Here is a 19,839-nt window from a genome sequence, read left to right as displayed (position 1 = left end):
CTTTTCCCATGTTGACAGCAGAATTAACATTTTGGGGCATTAAGTGTTGTTACTGAAATAAAAGCTCAAATAAATTACATTAACACTTAATAAAGATAAAATTAGAAATGTCAACTTTGCAACTAAGTGAAATAAGGTGAAACTGAAGTACAAAAATAGTGAAAACGAAAAGATTAAGTCTAATAAAAAAAAAAGCAAAAGCACACAATTAAATTATTATAATCAAAATGAAAACTGGTAGCCTAAATCTTCAAGAACGCAGTCTTAACAAAATAAATAAAACCAACTGCACTCCTATAGCTGGAGTACTGTTTCAAGAGAGTCTACACATTTAACAGCTGACACTGAATTAATTAGAGAAGAGTGTGAGAAGAATAAAAAGTGGTCATCGGTCAATAATCCATCACCAACTCACCGGTTCATGATCCAAAACATTTAAGACGAGAGACTGATTCTTACTTGATCGGAGCGATGGGGTTTCCCTGCCGTGCTCGTCTTTGTTCCAGGGTCATGTAGTCCCATTTAAAAACTAGATTCCAATCAAAACCTGGATAAAGATTAGACATTAGGGATGAAGTCTGATCTTAGATGTAGGTTCAATGCCCTGCTCAGCCATGTGTCAGGTAAGGGAATAAGGGAGTATGTTACTGATTCTGATGAACTTCACTGATGAAAAGACTGAGGCTTTGTTCAGATCATCATACTATCGTGCTACAGCTATTCTGTGCACAGCATTCACATGTTTTCATGTGACATTTCTTTTCATGAAACGACATTTTACACAAAACTGGATTAAAACCACATTCGCAATACCAGTAGGAAAAGTCATAGCTTGCCAAACGGCAAAAGAATAGTCTTGAAGTTTTAAGTAATCGTGGGGTTTAGGCTTTGGCTCTGTGTGAATGCTGTATCCTTAAAACCTTGCTGTTGGCATGTCTTATTTTCCGAAAGCCTCTTGTTTTCGGTCAGCTGTACACAAGAATCAACAAAAAATGTGACATTCGGTAGCTTTAGATGGTGACCTAAATGCAAGAAAAAAATTAAAATATCATGATACAAAATGCAAATAAATTAGGTGGTTACATTTGGAGAATTTCTTGCGTATAGAGATACAAAATTAAAAACTTATCAGGAACTGAAATAAAGCAGGTATAAATTAAATATTTATTACACGAAAAACGTAGAAATGCTGACTTGCCAATTAAGTAATTAAATGACAAAAACTAAAGCTAAATACAAGTACTTGAAACTTAATATGACAATTACTAAAATTAATAAAGTATAAAAGAATAAATATTATAATATTAAGAATAAATAAATATTATATATAATAAATAATATGACTTCACATTGCAATTTTCTTTAAATGGAGTTTGTATTTTAACTGTTTGCTGAATTAATAGCAGAAATTTATGGAGAAGTGATAAAAAAAATAAAACTGTAGTAAGAACTGATAATAACCATTTTAAACCCCAAATTCTAGCTTCAGCATATCAAAGTAACAATAATGTATTCAATCCTTCTGATACAATAATGTAATGTAACAATCCCTAATGTACTGTTAATAATGCTACTGCTTTACATACTACTTTAACTTTTTAAGTAACATACAGTAAATACTGTGTGTTCAAAATAGAGAAAATGCAAGATAAAGCCTGAATGCCGATTAACCAGCAAACCCGGAACCAGAACGTGCTGAAAAAAAGCCCATATAAATAAAATTATTTTTATAACATGCTGCTTTATAAAATACAGTGAAACCAACATGGATAGATCCATTTCCATATTATTTCCCACAAGTCTTAGAGGAAAAGCTATTCCACTCAGTGATAGGGCTATTATGCCTAAAACCCAGAGACAAAAATCATTCAAATGGTTTCCATTCCAAATGGACATTTTCTCTTTTGGTGATTCATCATGCTCTCTCACTCTTCTGCACATTGCGCTGCCTCCACAAATTCTCTCTGTATTCTTTCACTCCAAACATGCATCTAAACATACAGTACCTCACACAATATAACCCTGCACATGAAATATAATAAATCCCATCTGCTGTACTACTCAAACACATGCAAATGCATGCATGAATGGATGGATGCAATCATATCATACACATGCACACAACCCAAAGCAATAGACTCTGGGTAGTGATTGAAGTGTTGTGATGAAATAGGAGCTGATGAAAGATTTACCTCCTTTAAGATCTGCAGATGCCCCCACATACTGGAAATTGTCCATGTTAATGACATCTATGATGGGTGACACAACCCGAGTCTTATCCTGCCGAGAACAACAAATGATGTGAGGCTGAGCTGACAGTACAAGCATATGAAAAGAAATGACTTCTCACATCTCTGCTACAATGCATTCTTAAGACGTATCTGATAGAAACAATCAAATTAAGCCAGAATTAAAACTTCTGAAAGTGCTGATATTAAGAAATGTGTACTGCACTGCCATTACAAATTACGGCAAATCCATCAGAAATACCTAGGAAAATCCCATTAATCTTGTGAGCTTTGCTGACACATGACTGGAGTATTTAGAGCCGAGAGCGAGGAGTTAAACACTCCAGAAAAGAGGCAATCAACTCTACGTGATAAGCGTGGAGAACTTAACACTAAATATAAATGCATTGCTTCTCAGACATCTTCCAGTATTCATCATGCCAATTCTGGGACACCCTGACGAATCAAATCATCCCAACTGTGGCTTCATCTCTGAATGATCAAATTAATTTGTCACCGCGCTGGAATTTCCACATGCCAATTTTCATATGCATGTAGGTACAATAAATACAGTTCGTTATACTAATACATTCAAATTAAATATCAGTCTTCAGTTCCTTTAGTGAAATACTAAAAGTGCTTTGCTGAATAAAAGCTATACGTCTTGATTATTTTAAACTTTATTTTACTTCTTGGATCATCATTGTTTGATTAAAATGATGGCTCCTGTGAAACTTTTCTCAGCACAACAGAAAGTCAATGTTTGTATAAAGCATTTCAAATATATTTAACTTTCTCTAAATATGGGTAAAAACTTGGCTTAACAGTAGCTGATACTTTGAAACATATAATCAAACCACCAATTATTTTTTGATGGGCAAAATATTGCTTCGTTACGAAATGGCTGATACAATTCTTAATACATCTGGAACAAATGTATGCATTTACTGTACAATGTAAATATCTGACATCTCATTTTTTTTCTATACGTCTAGTGATTACTTTTTTGGTAATATTCAATATACAGTTAGGAAGCTCATAGTATTGACTGCTAGTAGTTCAAGTTTAGGTGAAAACTGATATAAAGCTGGAAGAACTCTATCAACGACTAATGATGAGTGGATGCAAAGTGACAAATGGCAAAAACCATTCAAATCCAATTGAGCTCTTGACCAGATCTACCCTTCGGTTTAGGCAGTATATTTCTGCTCGTGCACACATGCACATACATTTTAAATTATAATAATTATTTTGCTTCAGTATACTGTAAGTCCTGTGTAGAGGTACTGCTCTAGAAACAGGACAACATTTAATTCATGCTCTGTGTAATCATCATGAGCAAGCTGGGGTCACTACCTCCAGTTTGATCATGTGCTTATCTGGGTCATCCAGCTGAAAATGAAGACGCCTAACAATATAAATGGGGTTATGAAACCTCTTACTACATTTATGCTTGTAATTTGTACTTTCAGTGTCTTCTTCTACTCCCGGTTATTTATTGTGCGAGTCAAAAGCCTTGAAGCAATTTCAGAGTAATTATGTGTGCCTAGGGATGCAACTGAAGCAAATATTTCTTTTAGGTTAATCTGATCCTGAACCACAACGGACCTGCACATCCGCAACTGGGGTGTGTTTACTTGCATTCAACGCACCTGTGCACACACACTGAGGACTTATATGCATGCTGTACTGACATACAGTGTTGAATGGCACTAGCTCCCCATCACAATATTATTTTATGGCTTGTTTGAGAATTGTTGGCAGTCAACAGCAGGATTGGATACAACCAGGTATAATGATATGGCACTCCAAGTACAGTTTGTGCATCAAGACACACAGCCAAAGAAAACAATAACTTCTCATCTACTCTTCTCTTTTATCATCTTGGCCTGACATTTGCAATGGCAGTGAGCTGCTAAACGTCCGCTGCTGTAATGAGCATGTGTGATTGATTATAGCCTCCAAAAGCAGTGGCTAATTTGCCAAATCTGAGAAGCGTAAGACCCAATGTTTTCTGCTTGTCAGAGAAAGAAACAATGAAACAAAACATGGCTGACCTCAGCAACCCTTTCGAGCAGGGGCTCCAACCAGTGTTCATTACACTCGCAGTGGCTGTCAAGGAAGGTTAGTACACTGGCCGTGGCCGCATCCGCCCCTCTGACTCGGGATCGCATCAAGCCTGAGAAAAAAAACAACACACAAACACAGAAATGAGACTCAAAAGCACTGAACTATGCAGAAGGTTGTTCTCCCTGTATTCTAACCTTAATGATCTACACAACGACAGTCCAACGTACACAAGTCAAAAGTACTGGTATTTTGGGTACTGCACAAGTTTGGTGAAAAGATGTTTTGTAAAAACTAATAGTATGATGCCTGTGTATTTTTAGGTTAGCTTTCTGTGAAGGGAATGTATACAAGCAGACATAAAATCACCTATTGAACATGAACACAAAATTAAGGCATAAAAGGAAAAAAGGAAAGCCTCTGGGAGTATCAGTCTTGTTAATGCATCATATATAATCATGCATTGCATATTGAATTTTTTTTTTCTGAATGTTTATTTGAATAGTTTATAAGGGTGTTAGGTACCTTAAATTAAACTTTTATTGCTAGTATCTGCCTTATTTTATTATAATCTTTTTAACTTGTAATGACTTGGGGGAAAAATATATTAAAAACAAAGCACAACAAAACACCAAAAAAAAAATTAAAAAATAAAATCTAACCAAAAAACAACACTGTTGTTATCATACCGCATGGGACGATGTAAGCAAAGAAAACACTTTGTTCTCCGTAAAATATAATAAGGAAAAGCTCATCTAGTGGCTCATTTGGAGACCTAAACATCTATTTTCAAGCACTGAGAAACATTAAATACTAATGAACCTGTTTGTTTTAACAAAATCAATAGTATCTTCATGAGCACAGGTTTATTATTTATTTATACACATTTAATTAACATTACTGTGATCTTTCCCAGAGAGAGTACATGTTAGTTCTTTCTTTTCTTTAAGATGAAGTAATTTGTGTTTCAAACTAAGAAGAAGGAGAAGGAGCTTGTTTAGTTGGACAGAAATAGGATTTGAACAAAAGGCTTTGGATATGAATAAACAAACTGCAGTTTTGGCTACAGAACAGCATTTTTTGCTTGACAAATATATAAAATACAGTCCAAAAATACACTCCAGCTCGTAACCGACCATTTGCTTTTGTCTTCTTTAATTTTCTCCATATTTGCACCTATGAAGTATGCAGTGCTTTTAATGACTTCGTGCTGAGACTGGTCACAATTAGTCACAATAGTAAAACTTCAGCTAGTTTTAATAGATGCGTAGATTTTTAATGACCAAACAAGAGCTGCTAGTAAAAGGCCACTGCTCCTTACATCTTAACTAGGGTATAGTTTTGATTCACAAAGTTACTGTGGTTATAAAATCACACACCCTCTCGACGATCGTTCCGTAGGACTCTGATTTTCTCCATTTTCCCAAGTAAGGCACCGTCTTCAGCTGAAAGCACAAAGAAAACATTGTGTCAACTCAAGTGTTCAGGGCAACACATCTCTTCTATTATATATGCTGAAGTTAATACACACAAGATGTACCAGTTTTGCATGTGTCACCACCATATATTTAGAAAGGGCAAATCATGTACAGCTTGTCTTGAGAAACTTTAGGGCAGGGAACTACAGGTCAATTTTCTTGAGTGCTGGGAAACCGAAACCCACCACAAAATGATCACAAATGTTTTTCTACAAAGTCACATACCGAAGAAGCCACTTCATCTCAAAGTTAAAAGAAACCACAAGTTAGGAACATCATTTCATATGTTCATTAAATTACATTTACATTAACCGTGTCCATTTTTTGACATTCCTTTGGTCATATGTTACCAACTAATAAAAATTAATATCCGGCACACTGAAATATAATCGGGTGCACTAGTTTTACAAATGAACATTTGATTAAAAAGGGGGCAGAGATACCGAACTCTCCGTTACATATTGTAAAAAAAAAAAAAAAAAACATGAAATGAAAAGTTCTAAAAGAGCATTATGTCCAAAAAAAAAAGACAATATTCAAATGCCAATATGCAAAAGTAGATTCACAATCCACACATGTAAAACCAGAGTAGAGCGACGAGGACTGATAAGTGGAGTGCCTGCCAGGTTCCCTGCAGCAGTGTTATAGAGCAGGGTAACACTGCTTTCAGGACAGGGTTCATACAGAGTTCAGACATCTGAAGAGGTCACACTAGGGGTCTGACATCCAAAAAACAAAGTGCAATGGGCTGGGGACTCGGGAACACGGTTGGTGCCGTGACAACATACTTTCTACAATCATCATACAAATCTCAGTTTCAGGAATGTTGTCTTGTTCTGCTATATGGATGTTCTGCATGATTTATGTTGAGAAAACAAGAGTGTGTGATGATAAAATAACTTGGACAAGGCAAAACACTGATAAAAATTAAAAAAAAAACATGATGAAACAGACTGTATATGATTGAGATGATTTATTATGTTCTGTACCATTTAGTCTGATTGGTAGCTAAAGGTGAAAACACTTACGGTTGTCACTGTAGTCATCCACCAAGATGATCTCTTTGACCAGATGAGGAGGACTCTTCTTCAGCACACTGAAGGCAGGAAGAGAGGACAGCTTAAATGCATGTTTATGCTTAAGTGTGGAGAAAGAAAGAGATCTTAAGTCTAGATCTTAGTAGATATGTCAAAAGTAGAGGTACATTATTGTTCAAAAGATTATAGGATAATTTATATATAATTTTATACTTGTATTACATGAGGATGCATTCACATTAAAGACATTTGAATTGTTGTAAAAATAATGTTTCTTTTGAACATTATATTCATCAAAAAATCCTGAGAAGAAAAATATTCCACAAAAACATTAAGTAGCTTAAGGGTTTTCAACAGGTTATTAATTTTACTAACATTTCACAATATTACCGTTTACTGTATTTCTGATCAAATAAACGTGGCCACGGTGAGGTTTCCTTCAAAAATGTTAAACTGACCCCAACCTTTGGATAGTAGGTGTACTTTTGTACTAAAGTGCATGTGACAATATATTCTGTATTAAACACCATAATGTAAACACAGCCTAGTATACAGTAATATGAATTACAAAAATTAACCAAAAGAAAAACCATGAACTTCCCTTAATTTGTGCCTTATAACTGACTCCTTACTTTATAAAAAAAAATCTTTAACCAGTATACTTTAGAAGAAACTCCATGTCACCGTTTACTTTTTCTATACTCATATTTTAAACAAAGGAGTGTGCTCAATAATAGTTTAGCAGTATTCTATGGTGACAATCCCACATCATAGTGCATTAAAAACAGTTACGTGACATGAGGTCTCACCTGACCACAGTGCGCAGCAGGGCTGAACGGGCCTCGTTGTGGAAAGTGATAACTACACTGGAAGCAGGAAGATCTGTCCTCCACTGTTTGTGACGACAACTGAGAGAGAGAGGGAAGGGGGGGGGGGGATTAACATAGGCAACCACCAGTATATTTTCTTCAAAAACCAAGTCAAGTTTAATTGATCATTTGTTCAGCTGACTAGTTGAATCATTAGAAAACATAATGAGACTGCTGGTAGCTCAACACGGTGAAAACCCATTGTCACACAGCTACACCTGAATAAAATCAAAGCCAACATTCATTTAATGTCTCTCTGAGGCTGAGATGGACAGGAGGTCATGCATGCTTAAATTCTCTGGACTCGCTTCTCCATACATGCACACACACACACACACACACACACACATATGTGCACACTATAAAGGTTTCAGCTACACACACCCACACGCTTTAGATCCCGGAGGTTTTAATTTGACAGCTATGGGTCTAATCCTCCGGTTTCCTAGCACTTCTCATCATGGATAAGAGCACACAATGCTTCCTTTGCACTGATGCCATCGATTTTGTGGCCACTGGATGCCAGACAGGGGAATCGGGGTCAATCCCTCCTACACTGCTGTTAAACAACAGGTCAGGGTTGAGAGCCCACCATCAGAGACTCCAAACTGACTTCAGCAAAGAATGACCCTAATTCCATACACTTGGCATCATATTTAACTCCATTACACGCAGAGAAATCACATTCATACAGGTATAAGGTGGTACATGTATACTTTGAATGTGTATAGGCATTTCAACTATTTTACACGCACTACTGACTTCTTGGGAATACATTAAGAGGCCAGCACACATTTCTAGCCCTGTTTGCTGGAGGTCTCGCAGGGAATAACTGTGCAGTAGGCCGTTAATAGAATGGCGGCTTTGACTAGAAGACAAGCACTTTTTAGAGCATATCCCATTGGCATGGTTCCCCCCGCTGGCCTCCAACCACCCAGCATGGGACCCAATAAACTCTCAAATACTTCCACTGTTGCAGCTGAAGTCAATGGCTAATAGAATAAATGTTCTGGTCTCAGTCTGCTGAATTTATGCTTCTATGTTTTAAGATTTGATTAGCTAATCAATATTTGTAATTAATTTGAGAAGCTGTAATTAAACACCAATATTTAAAAAATGATGATCCCAGTAAAATAAAGATAATGTAAAAACACTGCATAATGACAACAGCATTAAATAAATAGATTAAATCTATTCTATATATATTTTAAATGAATATTTATATAATTAATATATTATTTAGAAAATGCATAGGTTTTGTATCTTAAATGATAAGCTTATTTTACAGTACAAGTTTCATACATTAAATTCTATTTTTGTTCATCATCATAATGTTTAATAGAGAAACACACATCCATATGGTAAATTTATCATTTTTGATGACATTAATGTGCAGTTGCTGTGCATTAAACATCAATATTTGAATGATCTTTTAATTATCTTTTATAAATTTTACTATTATCTGCAAATAAATCGAATAATGGCAACAGCACTGAATATACAAAATAGCATGTCAATTAAAAAAATATATTCAATTAATAATTACAGAAAATTAATATTTAGAAAATGCACAAAACCAATATTGATCAACTTATCAAATTATATTTTTGTTAATTTGAGTGTTATTTAAATACAAACACACTGTGATAAACTAACACCCCTAATTTTAAATGGCATTAAATTAATTGCTGCGCTTTAACCTCAATATTAAAAAAAGAAGATTCCTTCAAATAAACTGCATGACAAAAGCATTGAATAAGAATTAATACTGTATAGATAGAAAAATGAATACAACATTTAGCAATGTATAAAATTAATATTCAGAATTTGTATATTTACAGAACTGTATTCATTGCTAATGTTGTAGCATTATTTAAACGCACAAACAAACACACAAATGTCAAACTGACAGCCCTAATATTTTTTACAACAATAATGTACACTTGCTAGACATTTATGAGCAGTGTAGGGAAGACACTTCGTGAAGCAATATAAAGACAAGAGACTAAACAAGAAACACAGGCACACCAGACACATGCTGCGGCCTCAGCAAGACAACAACTACACCCACCAAAAACATTTTCGATAAGACACTTGGCCTGCTGCCATCAGAGGTAACACAACAGGAGTAACCAAAGAGCATGTGTTCCTCATTACCAGCTTAGGTAAGCGTTTAACAGAGGCATTTAAGACTTGTGCGCTTCATTCTTTCAGCTCTGGCCTGGGTAAATTTACTAGAAGGTAATGGTGCAAAAACAGAGGGAATATTCTCCTTACTTTAGGGAGAAAATACAAAAGGTTGGCATTCCAGCAAACAAACTATAACGCTCTGACCTTTAAAAAGGTCCCGCGGCCGTTTTAAAAGCAAGGTTTGTGCATCATCTGCTCTGAGCGTGACTACTGCATCGGGAATGCAGCTCACGCGCTGCAGGGATGGTGAAAGAGCAGCGATAAGAAGACTTACAACAAGGATAATGTCATCTGCAGAATCAGCAGCTCTCCGGGAGGGAAACTGACTGAAATAGTGACAAGACGTTTACATGCCAAACACATTTACAGCATTAAACCCAGAGACAAATTCCACTGCTTATCAGAACGAATAGACAACATGCATTTTAAAGGAGAGATTGCACCATAAACCACCATCGAAACCACAGAAGGGCAAACTGTGTATTATGTATTAAATATGTATTATGATGAATATGTTTTTGCACATCCCATTTTAATTCTCTGTGCAATGTCTGTAACATTGCAGAAAGCATTAAATTATCTAATATGACAGAACACTTCAATTTAGAGTCTTTTCATTCTAGTTTCCATCTTGGAATTTTACTGAATTCATCTTGTTGGGCTATTCAGTCATTCAATAAGCCTTCAATAAGGTTTTTGGACTTCATAATGATAATAAAAACATTAAGTTTCAATTTGTTAATATTAATATTAACATTAAATATTATCTATCCATCTAGTAACTTGAGGTCTAGGTCAGAGGTGACAGAGCATCAATGTTTAGCAAAGTGTGCTGCCCCTCACAATTTAGATGCAATTTAGATTATCATTCGACTGCGCTTCGTTCCAAAAATTCACAAAATAAAAAATATTTTTTTTATACAACTAAACACACTAATTGCATGAAAGAAATAATGCATTTCAGATTACAACTAGTTTAAATAAAAATAAATAAATAAAGTGCTTGCAGTGTTTTTTTCGACGCGATCGACACGGGTCCACTTTTTTTCTCCCTTTTCAAATCTCAATTTACCTTAGTTAAAAACGAAGGAAATAATTGAAAAGTTGGAAAGGTATTGGGTAGGATTAGGGTAGAGGTGGCATCCATTTAATAATCTGAATTAAAATGATTGTTTACACAATACGTCATTATTGCATACGGCTTTATCATTTTCTACAAAACTGAGGTGCAGATAATTGCCACTAATTGCAATAAGTGGGATAAACAGCAGAAAATTCTGCTTATTACAGTGTTAATAGAATCTAGTGTAATAAATGTGTTTCTTTTGAACTTTCTATTCATTAAACAATACTGAAACAAACAGAGTTTCCACAAATATTAAGCGATATATCATAAGAAAAACAACAGAGAACACTGTTACATTGTTGCAATATAAATATTATTATAAATTTAAATAATATTTCACAATATTCCTGTTGTTCCTGCATGTTAAATCTTGTTTAGCCTTTGTAAGCATAATAAGAAAAAACCGAGTCAAACTTGATTGTAGTGCACATCAATAAAATATCTGAACTCTTGACCTTGTGTCTAAAATAAATTTCCTCTGTCGCTAAAGTTTACATTATAACCCACCTTTCACGGAAGGAGATGAGAAGTATTTGGTAAATCATAACAGAATATGATCTGAACATCTTGCTCGGTTCAGGTCAGGTCACACGTGACTGTCTCCAACAACACGCATCCATTTACAATGTGATTTGAACTCTGTCCCACCGAACCATAATCAACAACGTTTGAGAGCCGTGCCAGTAACATCCCCTGCCAAATGACGAAAACAGACATCCAGCTGACGTGAGATTACAATACCCAACAATAAACATGTCAACCATTATGTACTCAACACCCCCCCCCCCTCCCCACACATAAAGCGGGGGCCAGATATCTGAAACCACTTAGGAAATATGGGTTTTTAAACTAGCTTCTGGACATAGTTGGGATTTTAAAATTTTGAAACAAAGAAACTTTAAGTAAAATAAGTATGCAATAGTGATTTTCTAAGTCTTTATACAAATAACTTATGTCATGGATAATGTGACTTTCCGTACAAATTGTTATATGTTCTTACTTCCATTGAAGCTCAAGATGCTCTTTGGATCATGGAGAACATGTCTGTCAAGTTTTACACAACCTGTAATGAACATCTGAAAGGACCATTATTAATCAAAATGCATCTGTCCATTATTTGCAGCAAACATATCTAGTGTTTTCCCCTTATTAGTGTTTTCCTTTTTAGCTCCAAAACACACTCATGGGAGGAGGGCAGACTACACTGCAATCGTACAAATTTGACAAATTAAACTTTGGACCTGGAGGGATCGGATCGATATGAAATACTGACACAGAGAGGAAATGGTACTGGGCAGTGTGAGCGAGAAACACATCTTAATTACACAGACTGTGTGACAGTCATACAATAGCGGGTCAATGTTTGCTTATGTGGCTCATGGAGACTTCGGTCGATGACTTCACGACTGCTCGGCCAGTTGGAGTGGTTGGCAGCACTGGGAGATATTTCCAAATGCCAGGCAGACACCAGCCAAAGCACACAGTAGTTTTTCTGTAAGAAAGGGCCAGAGCTCAGACGGTTCAGAGGGATTCTGAAAATCAGGCAGGCTTAAAAAGGTCACGCTCAAGAGAGTGAGGAAAGAAAAGATGAACAGATGTCCTTGCTGCTTGATGTATTTCCAGAAACTCAACAAAAAAAAGTGGGTTCTCATCATTCAGAGATCTGTTACCGGCTTATTGATGCAAATATCGGCTGCTGGGCTTAGTGAAGCACCGTAAATTAAAGCTCTGCTCCCAGAAAGCAGAATATTCAATTCTGTCCATAGTCTTAACTCGGGAGGCGTTCACGCAGGATGCGTTCATGTGAACTAAAACAGCTAGAAGGCACAAGACACGTATCTTGAAATGCATCGTTTAGGGATGCGTAATATATCTTTTTCTAGATTTTTTCTGCATCGGTATTGTACAATATTGGAAAATATGCGTACACATTTCCTTTATTTTTACATTCAGATCATAAAATAAAAAAGGTAATTATCAAATTTAAAAAAAATTAAACATTCATATTGATCATTCATTATAATGTACAATATGGTTTGAGTTTTTAGAGTTTAATTTGTTTTTCATTTAAAATTTAGTTTTAATTTATTTGGAAAAAACAGTATTTAATCAGTGATTTACAAGAAATATTTTTACTGTACGATCCTGCATAGTATGCTTGCTCATTTTCCCTGTTTTTACATTAAGATTTCCTTTTCTAATATCGCACACTCACTTCACCATAATAATAATGATTGTTGTTGCTGCAATTTTTAAGGTTTGTTTTATGTGGTATTATTTTATGATTAATAATAAAAATTATAATTGCTTTTATTTCTGTTTCAGCATTTTAAGATCTCTGGCAGAGACACTTACATGATAATAATAGACTAGTGTTGTCACGGTACCAAAATTTCAGTATTCGGTACAAATCCACGGTTCTCGGTACCAATTTCGGTACCAAAGCAAAACACAAAAATATTCTTAAAAAAAAAAACTTTTTATCACTAAAAATAAAACCAATACCATTCTTTATACTTATTTACAATTATGTTTAAAGTTTTTCTACAAGTAATATAATTATGAAAAACAGTAAACAAGTTTCAAATTTAATTTGTTTTTAATTAATTAAATTAAAAGGGATTTGCTATTAAAATTTAAACATGGAAGAAACTATTGTGTGATTTATTTCTTTAAAAAATTAAGTTTTATAAATTCTTTTCAACAGTAGTAGCAGAATCACATACATTCTACTAAATAATAGTAATATTTCAAGCACAATGCCTTTATGTAAAAATGAACTTTTATTTTGACTAGCTACTCTTATTTTGACACTGGTTTTACTCAGATGAAATGGCAAAATGCTTGTGAAGTGACTCAGAACAGTTCTGGTGATGTAGTTTCTGTATTTATGTCCTCATTGAGACGGCAGATGCTGAAATTAATGCAAGTGTCACGCGCTTCAACATATGTAGTAAACAAACGCGCACTTCTCTGCCATTCATTCACTTACACAGAGACGCGCAGAACAAGCAGGATTCATATTGCAACCAACTTTTGCGGCCTAACATTTAAAGATAATGGCCCATACGGAGATCTGATCTGATTTGATTATTTTATGCTAACTTTGACAAATTCCGTGACTGTCCATATTAAAATGTAAGTTTCATTATGACTGGATTGAGATTCCGTCCGCGTTTTTTCCCCCCGCTGAAATCAAAACGCTGTATGCATCAAGAACCGGGTTGAGGGGGTACTCAGTACCACCGGTACTTAAACCTGGTACAGTCACATTTTCATTTTTTTAGTACAGACTTGGTACCGAAGTACCGGGTCTTGTGACAACACTATAATAGACAATAGGATTTATGGTGTAGACTAACTTCGATTAATACACAAAATCTAAAAATAACTTGAGATAATTTTTAAACTTTATAGATATGAAGGTATTTTTGATGAAATCCAAGAGCATGCTTCACATGCATGTGTTGGTCAAAGACGGCGGAAGAGAAGAAATTGTTGAATAAAGTTATTATTTTAGTTTGGTTTGCGCACAAAATAATTCTCGTAATTCATAACATTACGACTGAACCACTGATGTCACATGGACTATTTTAACGATGTCCTTACTCACTTTCAGGGTTATCAGGGCTTTCTTGCATTGCGGTCCATGCATGGTCAGAAAGCTCTTGGATTATTAAAAATAACTTAATTTGTGTTACGAAGATGAACAAAGGTTTTATGTTTTTTTAACAACATGAGGGTAAATAATTAATTGACAATTTAAATTGTTTTGGTGAACTATGGCTTTAAATAAATGATTTTAGGGTTTTATTGTGAATTTATTTAGAATTTGGCCATTTATTGCTTTATTGGCCACAAAATGAAAATAATCATATGCTTATGGTATTAGACATAATTGGAACATTCCCTTTGCATTTTAAATGTGTGACACTTTTGGAAAAAAAACTGTGCAAAATGCCACAATGGTCAAAGATGTCAGTCTAACACAGGTTAATTTAGAAAAACAATCTAAAAACAGCAAAGGCAGATGCAAGAACGGGTCCATTATGAACGGTGAAGGGTCACAGCATTTATTTAAACAACAATCCCGTGGTAAAGGGGCTCTTGAATTCCTGGAATTATGAGCTGGATTTTAAAATAGTAACAAACATTAAATTCCTAAACTGTACATGGATATCTCAAGGTGGGAAATGGAGCCCTTGGAGTCAGGAACTTGGGGTGTTCAAGTGACCTGCCGTAGTACTGTGTAAACAACACAGTCACGCCAACAATGAACATTCCTTCCTGTAAACACAAATCACTACAAGGTACTGTTGTGACTTTTTTTTTTTTGGGGGGGGGGGGGGGGGGGTCAATATATTGCATAGGACTATTTTAAAATGTTTAGATTTTTTAATTAAGGGTCAAGTTCATTCCTGTGCTATGGGAGGGTAATTTCCTAAGAGGGCCGCATATCCCAAGAGTCCTGTTTATGTTGAGTAGAGAAGTGACAAGAGGGCTGCCCTCCTCTTGACAAGTCTTCCTGGATGTCAGCAGTAACTCAGCCTGTCCTGGGAACCCAGCCCTGCACTGCAGGCCTTCGGTGGAGACAACAGTGGAAGACAGCACTCACAAGCCAACCTTAACAGTCTGCACCTTCACCCCACACTCTGGGCTCTTCAAACGCATGTGTCAGTGTGGCAGGACCACAGACTGAGGCCACGGTGGTGAATGTTTGACGAGTGTTTTCCTGCCCACTGTGCTTTCAATGTTTCTCCATAAAGCTTTTAATAGACCAATGAATGCCATCTCCACAAGTGTTATATAACTAAAACACATGATTAAACCATACTTAACCAAAGTATTAAAAATGGCAACATAAAATGTCATACATTTTTTTTTCTTTCAGAACTAAAGCCTTTGCTATATTGGGAAACATCTGCAGATCTGCATGACATCTGCAGTTTTGAAAACTCAATTTTTTATTTATTTTTTTACTTGCACAAATAAAAGTAATACCATATGTCCACACAAACTCTAAACAATCTTAGATTAGAGATTAGATTAGATTCTCTTACTTTAAGTATGGCACATATTCAACTGGAAAACAACTTTAAAATTTGAAATATAAAAATACTTAACACTCTGAAGTAATACGGTGTTTCTAAAAGGCAATAAAAGATTGTTGCACAGATACTAGTAAAATCTGTATACTGAATATGTTAATGTTCTTGGTTTGCTGCCAGACAGAGTTTATTATGTGACCAAAATATCAAAGAATGATATACATAATGCAGGTCACGACTCAAGTATCTACAAACTGAAATACACCAGGACTCTTATTTTGAAATATACATGGGCTACTACAGCTGCTTATTATAAAAAAACGAGGGAGACTAAATGTACACGTTTCAACCATCATCTATAACAATACAATTTAAACACCATAATGTAAATATGTCAATTCATCAACAGTAGATCATGAGTAATCGCTCGGCATAAATGCACGCTATTCATTGATTGTAAGAACGGGTAGTGTTTTGACTGTGAATGCTCAGCGCTCAAATTTATTTAATTCAATCACGGCCTTTTGAAGTTTAATAAATCACATTTAGCTGCTTCACGAATCCTGTTTTTGCATCCCCAAATATAAGACCCCTTAAAATGATAATTAATAAATCTGATAAAACTGAATTAAAACATGTTTACGAACAAACTGTGACCCTGCAAATATCATGTTTGAAATATCCAGAGCAATCTGTTTCTGCCTAGCATCAGGTAGTTAAAAAAAGACCACTAATTCATCATAGCATTTACTACAGCTAATTCAGAGGCAACAAAAGGCTGTGGGACCAATTTATGTTCGTTTGAGCACAAGCAAGGCCCCCATAGCTTTTATATCAGCCCTGTGAGATATGGGAAGTTCGTTTCTGGTGAAGATGTTTTGTGTGAAGATATCCAGGCTGTCTGAATCACAACATCTGGTCATTATAAAACAGCAGTAACATGAGTGCTTGATGGAAACCTCGTTTTCTCATGAAATCGATAGAGTCTCAGCTAAGTGCAGCTCTAAGGATGTTACAGTATGTTCAGGGGACCAGATAATATTTCTAAGGATCCTAAAGCTTTTTGAAACTTGAGAGTTAAGCCATATTTGAAATTCATTAGAAAGGCAGGTTTGTGTTATAATAAATTATTGTCACTGTTGCTTTTCAATGGATTGGTGTTTAATACTCACATTATTGAGTCTTTGCACAAAATAATTGTTTTACATTAAATTTCTCTCTCTCTCTGACGCTATAAAATGAAACCGCCTGTCTTTTACTGATTATAATACCGTTCAAAAGTCTGGGTCCAGTAAAATTACTTTGGTTTGAAAGAAGCTTTATTCAGCAAGGATGCATTTAATTTGATCAAAAACAACAGTATAAAAATATTTTCCACAAAAGATTTCTACTTCAAATAAATGCAGTTCTTTGGGACTTTCTATCCACCAAAGAATCCTGAAAAACAAAGTTGTGCTGCTTAACATTTCTGCGAAAACGTTTTTTTAACATTGACAATAGTACGATATGTCAGAATGATTTCTGAAGGATCATGTGACACTGGAGTATTGACTGCTGAAAATCAGCTTTGCACAGTAATAAAGGAATAAATAAAACAAAAACTATAAATTGTTCACTAAATTACTGTTGTACTGTACTGTTTTGTCTCAAATAACTGCATCCTTGGTGACTTTGATTTAAAAACCTTATATGACCCCAAACTTTTGATTGGAAGTTTACCTTAAAAACTTGTGTGCAGTGCCTTCTTGATTTGTAAAAAGACCTGGCTAAAATGATTATGAAAATTCAGAAAATTCTTGAAAGGCATTGTTGAGGTGCAAATGTGGGTGGTCAAGCATTTTTCTAACATCAAAAAGTAGCCCAAGTTAGCAAAACTGTTTTGCTGAATTCAGAACTTCTTCTACATTCCTTTTATCAAGAGATAGAGAGAGAGAAAAAAAATAAAATAAAAAAAAAAAAAAAAAAGAGTACAGTACATTAAAAACTGGTGATGGAAAACGTAATGTGGAGATCTTTACAGGGCATATTTTAAACAATGCTTACAAATGAATCCTAAAATGCAAAGATGCAAAGTAAACCTGTCAGAACTGAATGGTTTTGCTAAACATATGCAACATTATTTTATACAGAGACTGTTAAGTGGCCAATTTATCAAAGGAAAGAATGAGTGCCCAGACATTCCCATTCATGTTGTCAGCAAATATGATGTTCCTTGAGATGCACACTCAGTAGTAAATGACCTTTCAGCTTAAACAAGTGTACAGCTGATGAGATTCATAACAACCTAGACAATTTACTGCCTCTAAAAGCACAAGCTGATTCTCAATTTAAACTACTCCTTTATTTTCCACTTATACATTCAGCGCTCTACTCATATTGTCAATCCTGCCTTGACATCTCTGACAGCCATTTAAGCCCTGAAGACAATCTGCTACTTTGCCACCTCAAGGACACTGTGAACGACAGACGGATGAAGATGAAGTTTTGAAAGACTCACTGATTTGCTGGGGAAGTGCTTTTCATGCATCTCCCTACCACTGTGCTGTGTAAGCGCATCTCATAAAAAAAAATCTAAAAAAAACAGGCCTCTCTTTATGAGAATCCCAAATTAATTTAGCACATTCATTTTGACTGACTTTATCACAAAGAAGCACTGACACTTCTTCACATTCACTATGTGTTGTAAAGGTAAGGCACACTACATAATAAATTAAGCAATGGTAAAACCTCACATAGTAAGGGAAATGCTCAGAGTAGTGGATGGGGTGCTTAAATACTCAACAGAACCAAAGGAAACGGTTTAATTAGATTTTGTGCTGAGAAGAATGAGTCTAATCTTCAGATATGCAAGTAACTTCACTAAATAACACTTTTAATAAACTTAATTCACCTATGAAAGTGTCACCACACATTGGAAATGGTTTTCTTAAATGAAACTGTAACTCTCCTCACATACAGTATAAGAGAACTGAGAAAATCCTATAAAAACAGACATCAAGTACTTCAGAAGCAAGCCTGCAAAAAGTAATATTTTATTTGGACATATGCTAACATTTAAAAGTTTGCAGTGAATAAAATATATTAATACCTTTATTAAAGGAGGATACATTAAACTGATTAAAAAAAAATGCAGTAAACATTTATAATGTTACAAAATGATGTATAATGTTTTGAACTTTCTATATGTATATTAAACCCTAAAAAAAAAACTGTATCATCGTTTTCACAAAAAATATTAAGCAGCACAACTATTTTCAGCACTGGTAATAATAAATGCATCATGAGCACCAAATCAGCATGTCAGAATGATTTTTTAAGGATCATGTGACACTGAAGACTGGAGTAATGGCTGCTGAAAATTCAGCTTTGCCAACATAGGAACAAGTCAATTAAAAAAATATATATTGAAATAATATTTGGAAATGCATTCTGATCAAATAAACTCAAGAAGGTGGTGTGTTGAACTGGTTGGAAAAACAAGATGTGAATATCGTTCTATGTAGCAGCAGCACACCCAACAATCTTAACTTGTATTCTCCACAAAGTCTGTCATGTTGTTCAAAAACACATTAAATCTGCATCACTACCTTGGGTGTGTATTTATTTTCTAATTATGGAAAGTTCCTACAGACCTGAAAATCCCCCAAAAATAAAGATGATTCAATGTTGTTCTGATGCAAACAAAGTAATTTAACCGATTGCATGCAATGAAAATATGTTGTGAAATAAATTCAGTAAGTTGAGCATTAGCTCATTTCAATGAAGTGAACTGAAGAGGAAGCAAAGCTCTGTTTCT

The 19,839-nt window shown here is 35.0% G+C and overlaps 1 protein-coding gene across 2 annotated transcripts in view; it reads right to left on the bottom strand.

The window, feature by feature from the left end:
- galnt2 (UDP-N-acetyl-alpha-D-galactosamine:polypeptide N-acetylgalactosaminyltransferase 2) overlaps nucleotides 1-19,839 on the bottom strand; it is a 71,504-nt gene that overhangs the window by 7,478 nt on the left and 44,187 nt on the right. For both annotated transcript variants that reach the window (XM_052572370.1, XM_052572371.1), the window contains exons 4-9: nucleotides 7,620-7,718; nucleotides 6,802-6,869; nucleotides 5,675-5,740; nucleotides 4,286-4,407; nucleotides 2,193-2,280; nucleotides 460-547 (exon numbers count right to left, since the gene is read on the bottom strand). In XM_052572370.1, coding sequence (XP_052428330.1) covers nucleotides 460-547; nucleotides 2,193-2,280; nucleotides 4,286-4,407; nucleotides 5,675-5,740; nucleotides 6,802-6,869; nucleotides 7,620-7,718 — 531 coding nt within the window. The remainder of the gene's footprint in view (nucleotides 1-459; nucleotides 548-2,192; nucleotides 2,281-4,285; nucleotides 4,408-5,674; nucleotides 5,741-6,801; nucleotides 6,870-7,619; nucleotides 7,719-19,839) is intronic.

Source organism: Carassius gibelio, chromosome B13 (assembly GCF_023724105.1).
Source record: "Carassius gibelio isolate Cgi1373 ecotype wild population from Czech Republic chromosome B13, carGib1.2-hapl.c, whole genome shotgun sequence".
NCBI lineage: Eukaryota > Metazoa > Chordata > Actinopteri > Cypriniformes > Cyprinidae > Carassius > Carassius gibelio.
The sequence above is the reverse complement of the archived record's forward strand: the minus strand, read 5'-3'. Positions and strand labels throughout refer to the sequence as shown.